Source organism: Monomorium pharaonis, chromosome 2 (assembly GCF_013373865.1).
Source record: "Monomorium pharaonis isolate MP-MQ-018 chromosome 2, ASM1337386v2, whole genome shotgun sequence".
Taxonomy (NCBI): Eukaryota; Metazoa; Arthropoda; class Insecta; order Hymenoptera; family Formicidae; genus Monomorium; species Monomorium pharaonis.
Genome location: NC_050468.1, coordinates 24,744,260 through 24,764,523, shown reverse-complemented (window position 1 = coordinate 24,764,523; position 20,264 = coordinate 24,744,260). Strand labels below are relative to the sequence as shown.

Sequence of the window (20,264 nt, the reverse complement as noted above, 5' to 3'; positions counted from 1 at the left end):
AATGTTACACAATATTAATATAGTATCTGTTGTTTGTTACTCAATTAATTCTAGAGTACTATAATAAAATCTGTATCACTGATTGTCACTTAATTATTTTCAGGATACCATAATGAAATCTGCGCAAGCACATGCATCTGAGATTAAGCCCACGTTACAGCAAGTATTTAACAAATTGAATGGTAAATTAAATTCTATGGAAAAAATAAACAGTCCAAAAGAGAAACCGAGCAAATCGTGGATATATCCATATTCTGCTAAATGGAAAAAACTCGTGGAACGCTTAAAAATGCCTCAGAATATACTTGAGCGACAAGAAAAATTTCTAAATAAACCAATTACGTTACCGACATTCTCTCTTAAAAATGATAAAAATAAGAAGGATTTATCTTCTGATATAGAAATCATCAAAATTACAACAGTTGTCGAAGCCATTCGACAGAAGCGGCAGAAAAATGCGCAAATGTTGAAAGCAGCAAAAAATATTCAAAAAATAATCAACAAAAACCGTTCCAAACGTTCGTCTTACGAATCGGGAAATTATTCGACTGTAAATAAAGATTTGTTACATGCTCGACAGAAAAATATTGTTTCAAATAAAAAATCTCGTTATCCAAAGCCTGATTATCGAAGACAACAAACAAGAACCCTTCCAACGAAAAAACGGTTGCAAAAGAAAAATCCGACTGATCTTAAAACAGCGAGCAGCATAGCGATACCGAGTACAGTATTTTATAAACGTATTTGGGAATACATTAACGGTACCCGTCCTCATTCTGATATCATCAGTGATTACAATTCCTTAGAAAATAATTCTGAAAAGGATAATTCAACCTGCGCTGACAAAGAACAAATTACAACCTCGCAGTCGCAGGAGGATAAGTCACAAATGAAAAATTCCAATGTTAAACCGGAACGAGACTTTTATAAGCGCATCTGGGACATAATTAACGCGATTCAGTCGAACGAAAAGGCAAAACGTCGTACTAAACGAAACGCAAACATTCCAAAAACTGACAAAGTATTAAATTCATCATGCGTCCAGGAAAAAACAGTCGGTGAAGAAGATAAGCAGGTGCAAGCAACGAACAGAGAAACACCAGTCGGTATCACGGATACGAGAAACTCGACTGATTCTGGTCCTTATATATCTGGCTTTTGGACAATTGCGAATAAAACCCAGTGGCAACCTGAAAGAATTCCAGTTATAAACATAGGAAAATTGAATAACGGACCGATGTTGTCGTCGCTCGTGAACAGCGCTTCCGAGGTGGACGACTTGAATAAATTCCCCGATAAAGTTGATTATTCGGCTTCAGATAATTCGACGACGGAATATACTAACGAAGCGCGTAATTCATCACAGGAAATCATCACCGAGCCAGGACCACCGTATTCTTCCGAAGAAAGTTTCGCCACCTCGTCGTTTCCAACGACCGAAAGTACCGTCGGCGAAGCCTCGCGAGAAAAAAGTCAAACAGAACGCGAAGAAAATTATTCGATCGGCACAACTCCAGATTACGATCCCTCAAACATACCCTACGTAGAAGTGCCAGATTATTCCGATCAACAAGAGGACAGTTTAGACAAAAGCAACCAGAGCACAACTACAGCGAAGCAACGATACAAAGAATACGACGATTACGATTACAATCCTAAACCGCTCCACGACACTGACGATTTGTCACCAAAGTCTCCAAGTGCTGAGATTAAAGTAGTACAAACTGAAAGCGACGAGCCGGATGACACCTCATTGAAGGCAAACAATTCGCGTTCAAGTTGCACAGAGAGTAAAGATTCTGCCGAATGCGTTGACAACTACGATGTCGAAGACACCAAGTTACGCAATAATACCGAGGATATTACGGACGACGTTCATCGTTCCGCAGAAGATTCCGCAGAAAAATCCGCATTGCCTGAGGAGAATAAAAATTCGGATTACGTTGATTTCGATATAAACGATTATAAAAAACCATTTAATTGGAACGAGTTCTTCAAAAACGATCCTATATTGGAAAGCATACGAACTGGCGTCAACAAATACGATTATAAGAAAAATCCCGATCACGCCAAGGAGTCCGAAGAGGCCGAGACATATGCCACGGATCCAAAAGAACAATCACACGATTATTTTTCAAAGAATGAAGATTCTCGCGATGATCATAGTATTGCTTCCGACAATGGAGATGATGGAAAAGAAGAGACTGACTCTTACGTGAAGAAGGAAGCGAAGGATAGCGAGACAATTGATAAAGATCATTATCCTTACGGCGATAAAGATTTCTTTAAGCATGTTTACGGAAAGAGCAACGGTAAAAAATCGAAATACGATTATGAAGAAAATCCTGATCACACCGAGGGGTCTGAAGAAGTCGATACGTATGCCACGGATCCAAAAGAAAAATCACAAGATTATTTCGTGAAGGACAAAAATTATCACAATAATCACAGAATTGCTTCCGACGACAGAGACGAAACAAACGATAGAGAAGAGGAGACTGATTCTTACGCGAAGCAAAAAGTAAAGGAGAGCGAAGCAATTAGTGAAGATTTCTATCCGTACGGCGACAAAGATGACAAAACGAACGACAAAGAAGAGCAGATTGATTCTTACGCGAAACAGGAAGCGAAAGAGAGCGAAGTAACCGATGAAGATCCTCATCCTTACGAGGACGAGAATTTCTTTAAGCATATTTTCGGAAACAATAACGATAAAGAATCATTTGATATAGCTGAGACGGAAAACGAATTCCTGTCTCGTTACTTTACAGATGACGTTTTACGTCAGTTAAGAGATAACTCGACAGCCGAAGAAGACAAGCAAAGAGAGGAATCGAGAAACAAAGAAGATATTCGCAAAACATTATCGAGTATCTTAGACAAAAAGGATCATTTTTCTAGATTAGATGATAATCTCAATAAAATGATTGAAAAAGGTGAAGCAGTTCCAATCAAATATAATAACTTTTGGAGCTTGGAATACGAATCGCCTCGAACAGGTAAAAGACATGAGGACAATGAAGAAGAAACAGATGACTCAAAAGAAGCTTAAAACATAAATTATATAAAATTATGTTATGCGTTATGTTCTTGTTATTACATGTTTAGAGTAGATAGAATAATCAATTAATTATATTAGTGTTATAATTATTAAATTAATTGTTACATGAAAGTATGTATAAGAGTATATATTATACAATATATTTTATTGTTACAATATAAGTTATTGTGATGTATAATCATTACTAAAAAAACTATTTAGAAATTAAATATAGGTAATATATGCTGCAATAATACTTCCAATTTGTATCTGTATTTTACTTTATATGTTAAATAATCAAGTTATAATTATGAAAATTAATGCAAAATTTAATTACAAATAAAATAATTAAATTATATACACAATATTTCAAAAGTTTTTATGTTTTAAATGCTATGATGTTTTTTATTACTTACGGTATTAATATTTATAAAATATTTTTTAGATTATTTTTGTAGGAAAAATTCTGTAAGTAAACTATTATTTTTATATTTATTTAATTATAATAAAAATATATTGTAATTAATTAAGTAAAATTTATGGCTTCTTGAGAAAAAATTAAATGTAAAATTTCTAGTAAAACTTTTGAGTGGTTATTTAACTCGTGTAATACTGTGACCTTTTTAAACAAAACTAATTTTTTTTACTTTTATTTTTGTGATGGCCATATTACTCTCCCTATTTCTCTTCGGCCCATTATGCAGCATCGTTACATTTTTATAAATAATATATAATATAATAAATATGTTATAACTTTGAATTAAAAATCTAATCAGCAACACTTTGATGAATATAATTGTAAAATTTTAACTCAAAACATTGATTATTAACAAAGTTATTAAATAAAATATAAATGGGTAGCCATATTACCATCTTCTCCTCTATTATATAAAAAGAAGCAAAGTATACGGAACAATCACACTATTTCTAGTTGTAAAAGCTAATCGTAATAAATATCTTCTCTATAAAAGCGCATAAGACATTGCGATACACTGAGTGCAGGAAATTGAAGAGATCGAATTAAAGGAAGATAAGCAGCGGGGGTTTCCCTAGCGCGAGGGTTGAATCCGGCGTTTGCGGATATATAAGACCGGCGAAGTCCGTTCAGTGTCATTCGTCGGCCTTTAACAATTCCAACAGCTTCACCTTCTCAAGCTGCCGTATCCATCAGGTAAAAGTTTGAAAATAATATTCTAAAGTATCATTTAGCTTTATAAAAATTCTTTTCGTCCTTTTGCCGCGCGAATAATAAGAAAATGCTTTTCGCCGAAATCCAACAATCCGTTCCTCACGTGTTAAAGAGATTAACCGCGTTGTCGGTCGATCGTTGTTGTCCCGATCGATCAACATTATTGTTCGTGTAACGTGCGTTAACGTCGATATCGAACGCTGTCCGCGCGATCCTTGGTCTTGAATCCTCAAGTGCTTCCTGGTGGAAAAGAGGAGGGAGGGGACAGAGAGAGTGAGAGAGAGAGAGAGAGAAAAAGAGAAAGAGATTGAGAAAGAGGGAGAGACTAACGACATCACGGAAAGCCAAGATACCTCGCCATCCATATTTATTATGTTTATGCGTTCACAATGTGACCGTTAAGGCGAATGCGGAAGCGCGACGAAGAGATTCCGGTTATAAATGATCGTATGTATTAAAAAGTGGCGACGACGCTCTCTCGGGACACGAAGAAAAAGCTGGCGCGCGAGGGAGACCTTCACGACGACGCATCACCGCAGACAGCACGTCTGCACATTGTTTTCCGTATGATCGAAGATGTAATTGCGCCGATCCGATCAACCCGGATTTTCGCATGCGGATGATACCGCGGCCTCACGAGAGCCTCACGGCCTCTAATAAGACGTATCGCGCATTAGGTACGGTATGTGAACACGCGCGTTTAACTGCGTTCTTTCTTTTTATTCTTTTTATCGGGGAAAAAAAAAAGAAAGAGAGAGATCGTTAACACCCGAGTTATCCCTGAAAAGTTTATCGAGTTCGGCTGCGGTCGTCTCCCTCTCTGTCCTTCCTCCCTCCCGAGCGTTAATTGCAAACTGGAAATGCAAAACGTCGCGCGAGCGGCAGGGAGAACATTTCTCGCGCTTTTGTACTCCTCGAAGTACTTTTTTTTTCTGCGGCAAATGCAAACGGACATTAAGTCAGGGTTTCCGCACGAATAGAAAACTTTCCGTTCCTTCCGCCTTTCGCCGAAAGCTCGGTTGATGAACTCCTCTTTCCTCGATCTTTGCAGGCTTAAGCCTCAAATACATTGCAGTATTTCAAAAACAAATAAAGAAGGAATAAATGTATCGAGTGTTAATAACAATAGCACCTGATGTCTATTCACTTTAATTATCGCATATTTTGAAAGCAAGCACACGTGATTCAATGTGTGTACAACGCATGGCCTAAATTATTAACTAAAGTCTCTGATTTATATCGCAGGTTATTAATATTCAGCTGAGAATAAGAACGACTCCAATAGAATTCATAACGTAGTGTTAATATTACATCGTATAAGTGTTGTAAGATATCACTTATATTCAGACTGTTACTTTCCCTTCCGTAGATTCAACGCAACACTGATACTTTTTTTTTATATATCTATACAAGTTTTCATACTCGTATAACGTAAGCAACAATTTTATACAATGTAATGAGACTTTGAAATAGCGCGGTATTTCTAGGACGTAATTTTTTTTATCGAATAGGTTTTAAAAGTTTAACTTTTGGCTCTAAAGCGTATTGTATTATTAATGTTAAAAAAGTTTTTTAATATCAATTTTTTAATAACAACCCAATATACCGTGCCAATTGGATTTATCCCTTTCTTATTAATCAGCATTAAAAACAATTTTCTGCCAGAAAATTTTTTTTTCAATATTGACGAAAGATTTAATCGTGGATTGAAGGAAAATCGAAGAATGCCGTAATTGATTATTCGTCGAGAATTTTATTCATTTTTACTGCCAGTATTTCAATAATTGCTGAACGTACAATTGTTAAATTCTTCCGCAACTGAAGAGTTAACACGTATATGTTTCAGTCATGCCAAATTCCTCAAACCGAATCATCGTACTGGTTCTCATGATTTTCGCCGTTCTCTGCTTTACAACATCTATAACTGAAGCCGAGCTAAATATTGGTAAGTAAAAATAAAAAAGTTATTACCAAAATGTTACGTATATCTTTTTAGTCTGTACAAACCGGCTTTGTACAGGTGTTTGCATACGAAACTGCGCGCAGTGCAGAAAGATGTTCGGCACGTATTTCATGGGACAGAAGTGCGCGGACTTTTGCGTAAAGTACAAGGGAAAGCTCATTCCGGACTGCGAGGACGAGTTCTCTATTCGCCCTTTCCTACAAGAGCCCGAGAACGATTATTAATTTTCAGAATCGATAGGAATTTCTTCACTTTGATCCTCTATTTTTATCCTTTTAATATTAAACCGCCTAAGAGTTGTATACCATAGGAAAATGCGAATTTTGACGAAAATAATAAATTTATTTATTATAGCATATGCTTGAATATACATAAATCTATAATGTATGTGCAGATTTACAATTTTCATCACAAAAGTTGTAAAGACATTCTATTATAACCGAACATAATTCAAATAAAGTATGAAAAAAATACGAAAAAATGTAAATTAATTTTAAGATTTAAATATCTCAATTTTTAAAGTAAATTGAGAATGATAAAAGAAATATTTAAGTTAACAAAGATATCGATTAGCTAATTTTAAATATTTGAAATTATTAATTATAAAAAATTAATTGCTATTAAAATTTAAGCTTTCAATATTATCAATCTTTTATTATTATTTATTATTATAAAATACTTTCTTTTTTTTTAATTTAATAATATTTGCATTGTAATCATTAATAAAATGATGATAATTGAAGTATTGTTACAATAAAAGCGTCGTCTATTTCAAACAATTTTTACAAAGATTTGATAAAATCGATAAAATCAATTAATAAATTGAATCAATACAAAATCAGATCCAACATAGTCTTGCATATTATACTGCTATTGTTTAACAATCTAATAAGTTAATTTACAAATCCAAATCACACATACCAAGCTATATGTTTGAATATCTTTGTTAATATATATTTATGGCGAATTTTCAGTTGGATTAGTGTACATTAAAAACTATTGCAAATTGATTAAATAAAGCACAAAAATGAGAATATATATACGAGATACTTCCGCAACCTACAGATCAGTATGTCGGATTGTCTTTAATGAAACTAAGTCAATTGAGATATTTTCAAATACATTTTCAGTAAAATATTTCCATCAAGGTTTGCATTCTGATTTTATTACCGAACGAAATCGGTAAAGCAAGTGCCTGCCGATCGGCAGATGTGCCGACATACTAACCTGTAAGTTGCGGAAGATTTCTGTACGTACCCAGCATGCATGCCCAAAATCGCGATATAAGACGACCGAAAGACGTCTTAAAAGTGCCTCCCATGGCTTAAAGACATTTTTGAGACATTTTTAAGACGTCTCGATTTTGAATATCACACATGCTGTTCCGAGTATTTGTCAGGAAATTGTGAATTCCACTTCAAATAAAAATTGAAAAATACTTCAATGAATTAAAAACAATTGAAGTTTGTCACAAGTATATCGTATAATTAATTGCAAAAATGAAGACATATACCTGGTGGCACTTGTTGCGCATCAGGAAAAGTAAAGCTCGAGATATACTTGATGAGGATTTCCGTTGACGTTGATCTCCGAGCGCATAGAAACGGGATCGCTGATGAATCGCAATCATAATAGCATTGATTGATTGTACACGATATATTATGTTATGACATTTTGTGCCAGAAAACATTCACGATAACTTTTCGCGCATACAGCTCGTTCGGAGGATAATGATCAAACGTAAAAAATCACAGAGCAATTCTCAAATACAACCGCGCCGTGACACACGCGTTCCACACTAACGACGCGAAGTGATCTATCGATAAGACGCTTCGGTTATCGAAATCTTTTGATACTGTATCAGCTAATCGATGTAGCGTTTATTTCATGCGGTCATTATTTAAAATTGAAATAACATTCAAATATATTGGCAGAGAGGAACCTGAGAGCGGTCATCGCGTCGTTTTAAGGTGTTTTCATCCATCAGCGCCTCTATGTGCACATAATGTGCACATTGAACTACGTCAAATATCTATGAATCCCGTAGGTAATGTGCATGACTTTTTGGGTCTCTTCTATGCTATGTCCACATTTTTGGTTCTGTTTCATGCTATACCCGAATTTTACAATTATATGCATTCATATTTTAAATCTGTTTTATGCAAATGTGCATAATTGATTCTATAAATGTGCAATACCACATATACATAATATAAATTCAATTAATTGATTTGATAAAAATTCACTCACCGATTGTTGTCGCTGCTGATGCTGCTGCTGCTACTGCTACATTCCTTCTCCGGTTTTGATTCTGAAAATGTGATAAATATTATTCCTAAACTCAAACACAAAAGCAGGTAAAGAAATGTATCACTTGAAAAAATAATATATTTAATACCGAGTCGCTCCATGGATGCCGCTTTCTGCTGACATCATCCTGCTATTCTCGAACCGCACATTAATAACGATCGCCCGATACTTCATTCGGCAATCCCGATATCACGAATAATATATCACACACGAGTAAAACGTAAACCACGTGCGAGAATTTCACTTGGCGCGACCGTTACATTTGAAAAAATACGTGAAAAGGAGACACGGCTCGTCTGATTGGCGAAAATCAACACGGCACGAAACTTCGTGGAAACGCAGGCCGAGGAAAGCGGTTGAATGAAAATTACGCGCCGAACGGAGACAAATTCGTTTCGAGTATTTTCTATTTCGTATGCTCGCAGGACGATTAGTAGCACTTCACTTAACTGGCACTCGCGATATTCTACCGACCGTATCCCCTTCGACAAACACTTTGCTCGAACACGCACGCGAACATTTTACTCGAAACCGAAGGCAAATGTATGATATCACGCGTTACAAATAAATACGATCTCTGTTACGTACGATCCTGTGCACAATTCGAATCTGAATACACGAGACACGCACGGAGTTATCGAAACGTCCGACCGGCGCTGGAGCGCGAAGAAACATGGCGGCAGCAGCGTACGCCGGCGTACGGGGCGTACGTGACCGCTGGGCAGACTCGGCGGTACTCGGCGCTAGTCGGCGCCACTCGGCGTCGCTAGGCAGTTGACTCGCCGCGCCTGCGCCGCTGCCGCCATGTTGCTCCGTTGCTCCGCGCTCCAGTCGTCACGTACGCCACTCCAGCGCCGGTCGGACGCTCCGTCGACTCCGTGCGTGTCTCTGCGTGTCGCGTGTTCAGAATTCATTGTGCGCAGGTACGGTATTGTATTGAGAGTGTCGTCGTGCTAGCAAACGATACGCGAGCCATGTGAGTATTGTGAGTACGTAGCAGAGGTCGTATAAGTCGTATTCATGTGTAAAGTGCGGCATCGTGCGTTTGTCTTCAGTTTCGAGTGAAGTGTTCGCGTGCGCGTTCGAGCCAAGTGTTTGCTCGAAGGGGATACGTTCGGCAGAATATCGCGAGTGCCAGTTAAGTGAAGTAATACTAGTCGTCCTGCGAGCATACGAAATAGAAAATACTCGAAACGAATTTGTCTCCGTTCGGCGCGTAATTTTCATTCAACCGCTTTCCTCGGCCTGCGTTTCCACGAAGTTTCGTGCCGTGTTGATTTTCGCCAATCAGACGAGCCGTGTCTCCTTTTCACGTATTTTTTCAAATGTAACGGTCGCGCCAAGTGAAATTCTCGCGCGTGGTTTACGTTTTACTCGTGTGTGATATATTATCCATAATATCGGGAGTGCTAAATAAGGTATCGGGCGATCGTTATTAATGTGCAGTTCGAGAATAGCAGGATGATGTCAGCAGAAAGCGGCATCCATGAAGCGACTCGGTATTAAATTAAATATTATTTTTTCAAGTGATACATTTTTTTACCTGCTTTTGTGTTTGAGTTTAGGAATAATATTTATCACATTTTTAGAATCAAAACCGGAGAAGGAATGTAGCAGTAGCAGTAGCAGCATCAGCAGCAGAAGCAGCATCAGCAGCAGGAGCAGCGACAGCAATCGGTGAGTGAATTTTTATCAAATAAATTAATTGAATTTATATCACGTATATGTGGTATTGCACATTTATAGAACACGATTGTGCACATTTGCATAAAACAGATTTAAAATATGAATGCATATTTTGCAAAAATGATCGAAGTAACGAATTAATTATACTGATTTATATTCCCAATATTGACAAGAATCTTTACAATCTATAGATATTACAATATACAGTAATGCCCAGGCATTTATATTAACTCTAAATATTTAAGTAAATTACTATTATATACTTACTACTTACATTTTGAATTTATGAAATGATATGTAAGGTAAAGAATGTAAGAAAAATGAGAAATATATATTTAAAATCAGTATAGTCGTTTAAGTTATCTTGTGATTAATAAAATTAAAAATGTCCATTTAATAACTGTAATAATTTTGTAATAGTTTATTTCTAACTCACAATACAAAATAAATAAGGGTATCGATAAGAAAAATACAATTATTATCAAGAATTCATAAGTAAAAAAAGTAATAATGGCGTTTCTGAAAAGCTATATTGTAACAATTATAATATTTGTGATGAACATTGTGCGCCTGCCGTACAAAAATTGATGAATTGTGTGTGTGTGTGTGTGTGTGTGTGTGTGTGTGTGTGCGTGCGCGACATGAATTTATTATAAAATTATTATGTAATAAATATAAACAAAACAATACATAATTAAATAAAAATAAAACAGCTTTATAAGTTTATTTAATTGAAAGAACATAAATAAATATGTATACTTATATTCCAATAAACGTGTATTTTTTTCATTTGCAAAAATCCACATAAATAATTTATTTCCAAAATATATATTATTGTGGCGTAGGTGGAGTCACATAACATTCTGGGATTGTTGATAAGATTTGCCTTGATTCCAGCTGCTGCACCTAATATATAAAAGTATAATAGTAACAAGATTAAATAGATGATTAGATCTTAATTTATAATATATTTCTTGGCTTTAGTGTATTTTTCAAATAACAAATTGTTCAAATTCTTACGCGTTGCCGCAGGTTCTTCTCATTTAAGGCGGCTCGTGTTAACAATTGTTTTACTTTATCTAAAAGCTCGGATTTGTGAGTTAATTGTTGCTTTAAAATTCGAAAATCTCCATTGTCATCCTCTTTCTCAGCTTTTTCTAACATAGTTACTCTTTGTTCAGCTAATCGTAAATCTGCCTCTAAACTGATTACACGTTTCTGAGACTCCTCATAGAGCTTTTGAAATGAAAATTCTCCCTCAATAGTATTTGTTTTTCCCTATATATATTTGATAATATATATAATTATATTAAAAAATAAATATATAATATTAAAGAAAAAATTGTGTGCATAATTTACTTGATTGACTAGAAAATGACTTTTCTTGGAATGAAATTTCAATCTTTTATTTTCTGCCTGAAGTTTCTCAATAATTCGTTTCAATGTGAATATTGTCTTTTCCATTTCAAAAGTAGATTTCTTAATGCTTGATTCTAGCATTTCCTTTTCTGATGATCTAGGAGTGGAGTTAGAAGATTTTTCTGCTTTTAATAATTTAATGTATCTGTAAAAATTAACAATACAATGATATTAATTATCGATTGCTATTTACTCTTGTGATGTATAAAAATATATAATTTAAACATACTTTTCCAAATGTTCGACTTTTTCTCGCAATCCCGGAGTATCTGAATTCATTCTTTCTAATTCAAGTCGCAACTCAAAGTTTTCACTTTCTAATTTAAGGTTTATCTTTTCGAGAGCATCTTTAGCAGTTTCTAACTTCTCAAGCTGACTAATTACACATGTATTACCCTGTAAGATAGCGTTAAAGTATAAAAAGCATGCATTTATTGTAAAAATAAACCATAACAAGTATACTAACCTGAGAAACTGCCTCCAAAGCTGCATTATGCCGTTTTAATTCAGCTATTTCTAACATCAAATGTTCATTACTTTCTCTTTCTAGGCGGTCAGTTAATTCTTTAACACGGTCTCTCAATATTCGACATTCCTTCTCCAATTGTTCTTCCACTGTGTTATGCTGGATATTTGAAATAGGTCTTCCTAGTGAAGTACCAGACGCAGTATCGCTTTCAAGTTTAAGCTTACTTCTTAAATACCATTTCTCTCGTTCCATACACGAAACGACAGATCGAAGCTTTTCATAATTTGTAAGCAATTTTTCATATTCATCAGTCTTTTCTTTAAGTTTTCCTTTTAATCTTTCTGCTGTCTGTTGCCATTTTTTCTGTTTTTCCCACAATGAAAGTTCTTCTGCAGTCTATTAAAAGAGGATTACTGTATTAAACACTATAAAACATACATTAACAATATTTTGTCATACCTTAACTCTTTTAGCTTCTTGTGCTAAATATTCGCGATCTAATTGAGTTTTTGTTTTATGTAATTCTTCTTCTAAAGCTGTGACTTTGCGCTCAAGCTGCATTTCACGTTGCGATGTCTTTTTCTCCTGAGTTTTTATCGCCATATATCTATAATAAGTCAAGTAAAATATTATTATTGTTATAAAAAAACAAAAACAAAATAAAATATTTCTGAAAAAATTGATACATAAACTTACCTACGACTAAGTTGTTGTTTCAAATCGGCTATTTCATATTTGTACATTTTTTCCTTTTCCATTAAAGACTGAAGCTGCCGACGTAAGACATCTATTTGATTTTGTTGTTGCGTTTGATCGCGGTGACTATTGTGCGTTGTTTCGTATGCTTTCATATCGCCACGATTATGAACTGTCACTTGATGAGATCGATTTGCAGATTCTATTAATTGAACTTCATTCTATGATAAAAGTGTATCAAATTTAATAATTATATAATAATTATCTAATAAATTAACAAAATGTAGTAAATTAATTCAATAAATTAACAGAATTATGACGTACTTGTAATTGTTGACAAGCAAGAGTTAATTCATGTATTTTGTCATCCTTGTCTTGCAGCTCTTTCATCAAGGAGATATTTCCTTTTGTGAGTAACATGCGATTTTCAGCCAATTGTTGTCTAAGTGCATCAGCCTCGGACTGCCATTTGTTTAATTCACCACAGTAACTCTCCAATTCATCTTTATGTTGTTGCTCTAATCTACAAAAACGAAAATTATTTCTAGTGTATCATAAAAGCTACTTTGCATGTAAATTTACTATTTTATCAATTTTTTACGTTGCAATATCGCGCATTTCATAAGAATTTAATTAAATTTAATTAAATTAAAAAAAAAAAAATTTATACATTGCTACAAACCTTTCTCGCATGCGATCCATATGCTTTAGTCTTTCCTCTGCTAGTCGATGCCAACGTTCACTCAATTCTTTACTAATATTTAATTCTGCTTCGAAAGTGGATACCTTCTCATGCAATCTCGCAATTTCTTCTTCTTGCGCAGCACTACTTCTTGCTGTTTCATTGGACGTCGATGTTTTTTCAAAAGCATTTTTTACAGTTATAATTGGATCTTCATTTTTTCGGATTTTACCTTGCATAGTCAATATATGATCATGCAAACTTTTAATTTCATCTTGAAAACGACTCGCTGCTCGACTGTGCTCATCCCTGTCTTCTTTCAATAAATTTTGATATCTTAAGATAGTTTCTTCTTTTTGATTAATTAATTTCTGCAAACTATTTATTGTTGACTTCAAAGCCAACTTGTCAGCACAATCAATATTCGCAATTTGTGGTTGAATCATTAATTCGTCAAGTATATTTTCCTTTTGTGCAAGATGCGAGGTCTTTTCTTCAATCGCTTTATTCAGAATATTGACTTTCGTTTGATACTGCGAATCCTTTTCCTCAATTGCTTTGTTCAGAGTATCCACTTTTATTTGATACTGTGAATCTTTTTCTATTATCGTTTTATTCAGAGCGTTTACTTTTGCTTTATACTCGGCTAATTGTGACTCATACTTGATAAGCATCGCGGAGCGTTCCGACGCGAGTTTCAATGCTTGATTTAGCTGCTCGTTAAGGATCACCGAGCTACCACTTTCTTCTGTATTATTTCCAACTTCTCGGAATGTCTTTTCTGTAGTTTCGTTTAATTTAACAGATTTTTTAACATCTTTAAAAACTATAGTTTCCTTTTCGATTTCTTTAGTAGTATCTTCTACGTTTTGATTTAAACAGCAAATATAAGGATCCGTTTGAACACTAACTACTTGAGTGCTTATTGTTACTTGAATGGATTTTGTCTCAAAATTTGTACTAATTTGAGCTTGACGTTCTTGCTGTGGACACCAAGCTCTTTGAATATTTAACATATCCTGTTCCATGCTGTTTATTACCGACTCATATTCGTTGAATTTGCTATTAGCAATTTGGAGTTCATGTTCCAAATGAGCTATTCTTCTCTTGTATTTAAAATCCTAATTAAAAGATAAATATTAAGATTTGTTTTTATTATATTATAGTTATCAAGCAAAATATAAATTTAGCAAGAGAGATTAAAAGAGATGCATTATAAAATCTAGAAATAGTAATTAGAAAATAGCATTATAAATGTATACATATTATTGTGATAAATTCTTAGTTATTTTATCAAATTTGATCAGAAGAGAGTTTATAGACCATTTTAGTTTTTATACATAGACTTACACTTAGAGTTTGTTGTGAAGTTTCGGCATAATGTTCCATTATGTTTTGAACACTTCCAGCGCCAATTTGTTGCTCTAACATATCTTTTAGACGTTCCACGATTTCAAGACGAGCAGATAAATATTGCTGTTCATATTTAATATCTTCATGACATTTTTTTGCCTTTTGCATTTCTGCGTCGATATTTTGACGGTCTATTTTTACTTTTGCAGACAATGTATTTACTTTTTCTAAAGTACTTATGGAAGTTGATCCCGCGTATTGGCATTGTAAAAAATATATAATATCTATATAATACCTGTAACACATAGACAACATGTGTGATATATATTCTTTTATAAAATAATATAAAATAATATCTAAATATGTAATTTTTAATCTTACTTGCAACGATTGTCACATTGTTTTCGATAATCCTGTATGTAAGCACGCATTTCCTCATATTTTTCTTTTAAATTATCAAGCTCTTGCTGCAAGCAAGATAATTCATTCTCTAATCGCATTTTCTGTGCAGATAGTTCCATTTCCGATATCTTCTTACTCCTAAGCTCAAAATCAAGTTTCGAGATAGTGGCCTTGTCTTCACTTACAGCTTGTAAATCCAATATTTGATGCCTAAGACTATCCAATTCTAATGTTTGTAGTGAATTCAGCGAATATTGCAATCGAGCCTCCTCTTCAGAAATTTGTAACATTTTTTTCAAACTTTTATTCTCTTCAATAAATTGCGTTTTTTCATTTTGCAATTCTTGTACACGATTATCATCCATTTGTATATTTTCTTGCAACGCTATCTTTGTAGACAACGTCTTATGTACCTCAATCAACTTTTCTTGCAATTCAGAATTAGAATTGGAAAGTTGTTTAACGTTATTTTCGTACTTGGTAAATTGCACTTGCGATATTTCGAGTAATTGGATTATCTGATCAGCTCGCTGTTTTTCAATCAACTCTTTGGCTTCTATCTCTCTCAATCTTTGTTGTAAATTATCATTACTCCGATCATATGTTTTCCGCAAATCTTCAATAAGTTGATTTTTTTCCTGTCTTATCATCTCTATTTCAGCCTTTAAAGATGACATTTCATTTGACTGGGGAAATATCATTACAGTCTCTAACAAACCACGATGACGTATATTTAGTTCCTCATATTTATCTTTCAATTCGTTATGCACTATTACACTCACAGAATTACATAAATTACTTTGTAAGAGTGAAATTTCCGATAGCAACGTTTTACTATATCTGTTCGCTTCGGTAAGCGCTTTATTAAAATCACTCTCTTTTTTAATTATTTCTTTTTGATATGCATACAATCTATTAGTTTCCTTGGTGAGCAATTGTTGGAGAGCAACATTTTTCCTATTCAAAATTATTATTTCGTTAACGGCATCTGCGTATTCTCTCGTTTTTGCCACGAAGGCTTTCTGAGCTTCGTCATCCCCATCTTCTATAATCTGTAAATTTTTCTTATAAATTTCTAGTTGCTTTTTAAGACCCTCTATCTCATCTTTCAACCCATTACTGTCTTGAACTAGCAAATCTTTTTGCTTTTCCCATTCCTCCGTTTCATTTTTATATGTCATTTGCAGAGCTTTCATTTCTGCAAGATACATTGTTACCACTTCATCCTCACCATGTTTCTCATATAATTTTTCAAAATCTATATCTTTATTCGCTGCCAGATCTTGTAAAATATTATCTTTCCTTTGTAATTCTCTTCTGTAAATCATATCACGGTAATTTTTTAATTATAGTAAAGATAACAAAATATATGACTATTAATTGTTCATAATAAAAAGTAGTAATATTAGTTTTACAATAAATTTGAAAAATACCTCAACGATTTAAGTTGAGATCTTAATTCAGCATTACTACCCTGTATAACATTAAGATGTTCCTGCAATCTCATAGCTGGATGGTACCAACCAGCTAAATGTCTAACATCTAAAGCTTCCAATAATCGTTCCAATGTACTGGATTGTATTTCCACTTCACTCTTACCTGAAACAAGAAATATGTAAAGATATCAGTATTTTTTCCTTCTGAATTATAAAGATAGATAAGATCTAGATTATCGAGTCAAACCTCAAGTATTTTTTTGTTTTTTGCCGAGCCACATAAAAAATGTTCATTGCTCGAGGTTCGACTCCATCTAGATACTTTTTGAAAGCACAAGAACAGCAATGTTTTGTATCTGTATCTACTCACAAAAAAGTAGAAGACATAAAAAAATTAAACAGATTTAGATTTAGCAGACACTTTTAATGATTCTTTATATTAAATAAGAACTAAAAAAATTAAGCAGAAAACAATATTATGGTGTCGGAAATGGAAATGTGTGCAATACTAAAGTACCGTTAAAGTTAGCGAAAATTCACCATCTTGATTGCGTATACTGTCCATAATCTCATGCATTCCCGTTCGAAGCGCCTCATTTTCTTCTATGAGTATCTGAACATTTTGATTAACTTCAGAAATATCAGTTTTGGCAGATATTTGTATATTTTCCGATTCTACTAATTTAGTCGAATGTAAAAATTGATTGCTAGAATCACCTAAGTTATCTGAAATGTCTAACATCTTTTCAGATTTGTTTAATTTATATTTTAACATCCTTATCTATAAAAAGCAAAAAGTTTGTAATAAGAATTACTTTATAATCTCAAATTATATAATTCAAATAAAAAATTTATGTGTATTTTATACACAAGTTTAATAAAGTAATTTTTTCATAAATTATCTTACATCTGATTTTAACTCTAAATTTTCTTCTACAAGATTTTTGTTTTGCCGAATAAGTTCTTCTATTTTCTTTGATTCCTCTTTACGCTTTGCTACAACACTTTTAATTGATATCGATTCATCTTCTGGAATCCCTAATTTCTCTCTGTTATGACATAAAATAATGTTATATGAGTTTCTTTAAATATAAGGGAGAATAAATTAATATTTTTGAAAATTTTACCTAAGAGTTAAGATCTCCATTTCTTGATATGAATTTAACATCTCTAATTTATTAATAACATTGGCTGAATCTTCGATATGTTCGTTCTTGTGATCAATTTTAATTTTTAATTCTTTAATTTCATTCAATGCTTTAGTTAGAGCCTGATTTCCATCTTCATATTTTTTTAATGTGGATAATACCTCGCATAACTATTTGAAAAAATAAATTATTATTTAATATACTGTTTAGCAAAAATAAGTGTATGTATAGAAAATATTCTAAAATTATTATCATTTTACTTGTTAATATATAATTAATGTTAAAATAATTAATTTTTCTTTACAAAAAAAATAAAAAAATTAATGTTTGTAGTTACATTAATGTTGTAAATAATAAAAAAATTCAGTTTATTTTTTGAATTTTATTCTTGAGTGATTATAAAATATTTACTATACAAAAATAAATTATAAAAAATTAGAAACAGTAAATTCACAAATACGTTTAACTTTTTGAGGAACAATTAGTTCTAAATAAAGAAAATTTCAATTAATTTAAAATTAATAACAATGATAATAATTCTGCACAATTCTTATAAATTTAATATAGAAATGTGAATATCTGACTTTACTACTCTGCGACATGGCATCGTCCTGTGCTTGTGACAATGCGTTTTCCAATTTAGAGATTTTTTCATTTGCGGCTTGTATTTTTTTAAATAAATTTTTTTGTTCTTTTCGCTTAACACTTTTTACAGATCTATAAAATAAATGTTACTAATTTTTTAAAAACAAGTAATTAAAAACATTATAAATATAAATAAAAAAATCTCGCTTACTCATGTGTCTCTCCTTTCAATTTTTCTATAAGTGCAGCACTCTCATTAATTTCAACAACTGCTTCAGAAAGTTTAGTTTGCAATTCAACTATAATCGCATCCCTACGAGCTATTTCGTCATTTAGATAAACAATCTGTGTTTTATTTTCTTCTTTGACTGATGTAATCGATTGCTTTAAAGAGCGCGACAAGCTCTCTTTCAAACGTGTTATCTCCATCTCCTTCTCATCCAATACGCCCTTGTACATAAATCATACAAATTCATATACGCATACATTTTTTTAAATTTTATAAAAATTACATCACTTAAATTGATTTAATACCTTCCATTCAGCTATTCTAGCATCAATAGCTATTCCAAATTCATCCAACATTTTATCTCTGTCTATTTGTTGTGCTGTTATTTCTTCAATCTGAATAATCAAAGCTGCATTTTCTTGCTCTAATTTTAATATCTTTTCTGTAACAATATAAGATTTATACATTTATCCAAATATTTAAATTCATTACGTTACAGGCATTATTTATAAAAAGGTACCTTTATATTCTACAGCTTTAATTTGAGTTGAATGAAGTTCTTCTGTCATTTCATTCATTTTTTCTGTTGCATCTTCCATTTCATCTTTCAATGTTGTTAGTTGCTCCTTAAGAATCCCATTTTCTTTGTCCAAATTCTAAAAAACAAAGAGCAATAAAAAATTCTATTATCACTTTTATTGTACACACTCTTATTATATATACTTACTTCTAGTTCAGCCATCAGTGTTTTAACTTTTTCACTTTTGCCTTGTGTTTCTGAATATCCCCTTAAGTCTATATCCTTTACAGAAAATTAAATTACTGCACAGTTAAATATAAAACACAATTTTAATTGTAATGTGTGTACAGATAATAAAAAAATGTACCTTAAAACTATCATGTTCTTGTTTTACTACAGTCATATCACGATCTATCATAATAATCATAGAAATATATTAGGAAACAGAAAGTATATAAATTAACAATATAAGTATTTTTATTTTATAACTTTCAGAATCTTATTTAAAAAATAATTTTAAATACACACATACAACACACATAAATAATAGATTACCTTTGGTTTTTCGTTTGGCAGTTTCTGGACGTAGTGATGCTATTGTTTCTTTTAATTCGCCACATTCAAGAAGCAAAGCTTCAACCTAACATTAATAATTTTTATTTTTTATTTATTTGATAAAATATATAAAAATAGATGTTACACGTGTTTATAAGTAGTTTACTTCTGTGCACCAGTCTTTCTCCAATAAAAATAAATATTAAAGTCCAATAAAAATAAATATTAAGGTTCTCCAATAAAAATAAATCAAATCTTATAATAAGCATAACATTTATAACACTACAGTATTAGTAAATCGTTTACGTAAACAAGAAACAATTTCCTTACTTGATTATCTTTATAAGTCAACATTTCTTGTCCCAGTCTCACGAGCGTCCGCAGACCGTGTATGTCAGTAATCTCGTCCACGTCACATCGGACCACTGCGGGAAAAAGATCTTCGATTTCTTCGTCCGTTAAAGACGAAGCGTTTACGGATAGTATCCGATCCCAGTCGGTGCGAACCATTTTTTCGCGATAACAACCAATGAATCATACAACCCTCATTTGTATACTATCGTACGATGCCCCTCGACGCTT

The 20,264-nt window shown here is 32.9% G+C and overlaps 3 protein-coding genes across 5 annotated transcripts in view; 2 read left to right on the top strand and 1 right to left on the bottom strand.

Annotated features, from left to right (window-relative positions):
• The window catches only part of LOC105830410 (peroxidase), a 28,936-nt gene extending 25,604 nt beyond the window's left edge, over positions 1-3,332 (top strand). The window contains exon 17 of the mRNA XM_036282873.1: positions 104-3,332. Coding sequence (XP_036138766.1) covers positions 104-3,052 — 2,949 coding nt within the window. The 3' untranslated portion in view covers positions 3,053-3,332. The remainder of the gene's footprint in view (positions 1-103) is intronic.
• A 723-nt stretch (positions 3,333-4,055) lies between these two features.
• Positions 4,056-6,673, top strand: LOC105830409 (eclosion hormone). The gene is made up of 3 exons (XM_012669707.3): positions 4,056-4,211; positions 6,076-6,174; positions 6,250-6,673. The coding sequence occupies exons 2-3, from the start codon at positions 6,078-6,080 to the stop codon at positions 6,414-6,416; spliced, it is 264 nt and encodes an 87-aa protein (XP_012525161.1). The 5' UTR covers positions 4,056-4,211; positions 6,076-6,077; the 3' UTR covers positions 6,417-6,673.
• Positions 6,674-10,720: 4,047 nt separating this feature from the next.
• On the bottom strand, positions 10,721-20,228 carry LOC105839989 (centrosomal protein of 290 kDa). Of its 3 annotated transcripts, XM_028192509.2 has the most exons (23): positions 20,013-20,228; positions 19,683-19,767; positions 19,495-19,538; positions 19,335-19,409; positions 19,128-19,263; positions 18,913-19,049; positions 18,590-18,828; positions 18,378-18,510; positions 17,773-17,963; positions 17,553-17,694; positions 17,186-17,426; positions 16,643-16,808; positions 15,189-16,526; positions 14,805-15,102; positions 13,455-14,575; positions 13,097-13,295; positions 12,773-12,993; positions 12,536-12,683; positions 12,074-12,472; positions 11,837-12,003; positions 11,548-11,752; positions 11,209-11,466; positions 10,948-11,094 (listed from the first exon to the last, which is right to left on the bottom strand). In XM_028192509.2, the coding sequence occupies exons 1-23, from the start codon at positions 20,190-20,192 to the stop codon at positions 11,020-11,022; spliced, it is 6,198 nt and encodes a 2,065-aa protein (XP_028048310.1). In that variant the 5' UTR covers positions 20,193-20,228; the 3' UTR covers positions 10,948-11,019. The 3 variants fall into 3 exon arrangements, with proteins under 3 accessions (XP_028048311.1, XP_036138546.1, XP_028048310.1); XM_028192510.2 differs by lacking the exons at positions 19,683-19,767; positions 20,013-20,228 and having other exon boundaries at positions 10,721-11,094; positions 19,335-19,429; positions 19,495-19,527; XM_036282653.1 differs by lacking the exons at positions 19,495-19,538; positions 19,683-19,767; positions 20,013-20,228 and having other exon boundaries at positions 10,721-11,094; positions 19,128-19,290; positions 19,335-19,437.
• Between the last annotated feature and the right edge of the window lie 36 nt (positions 20,229-20,264).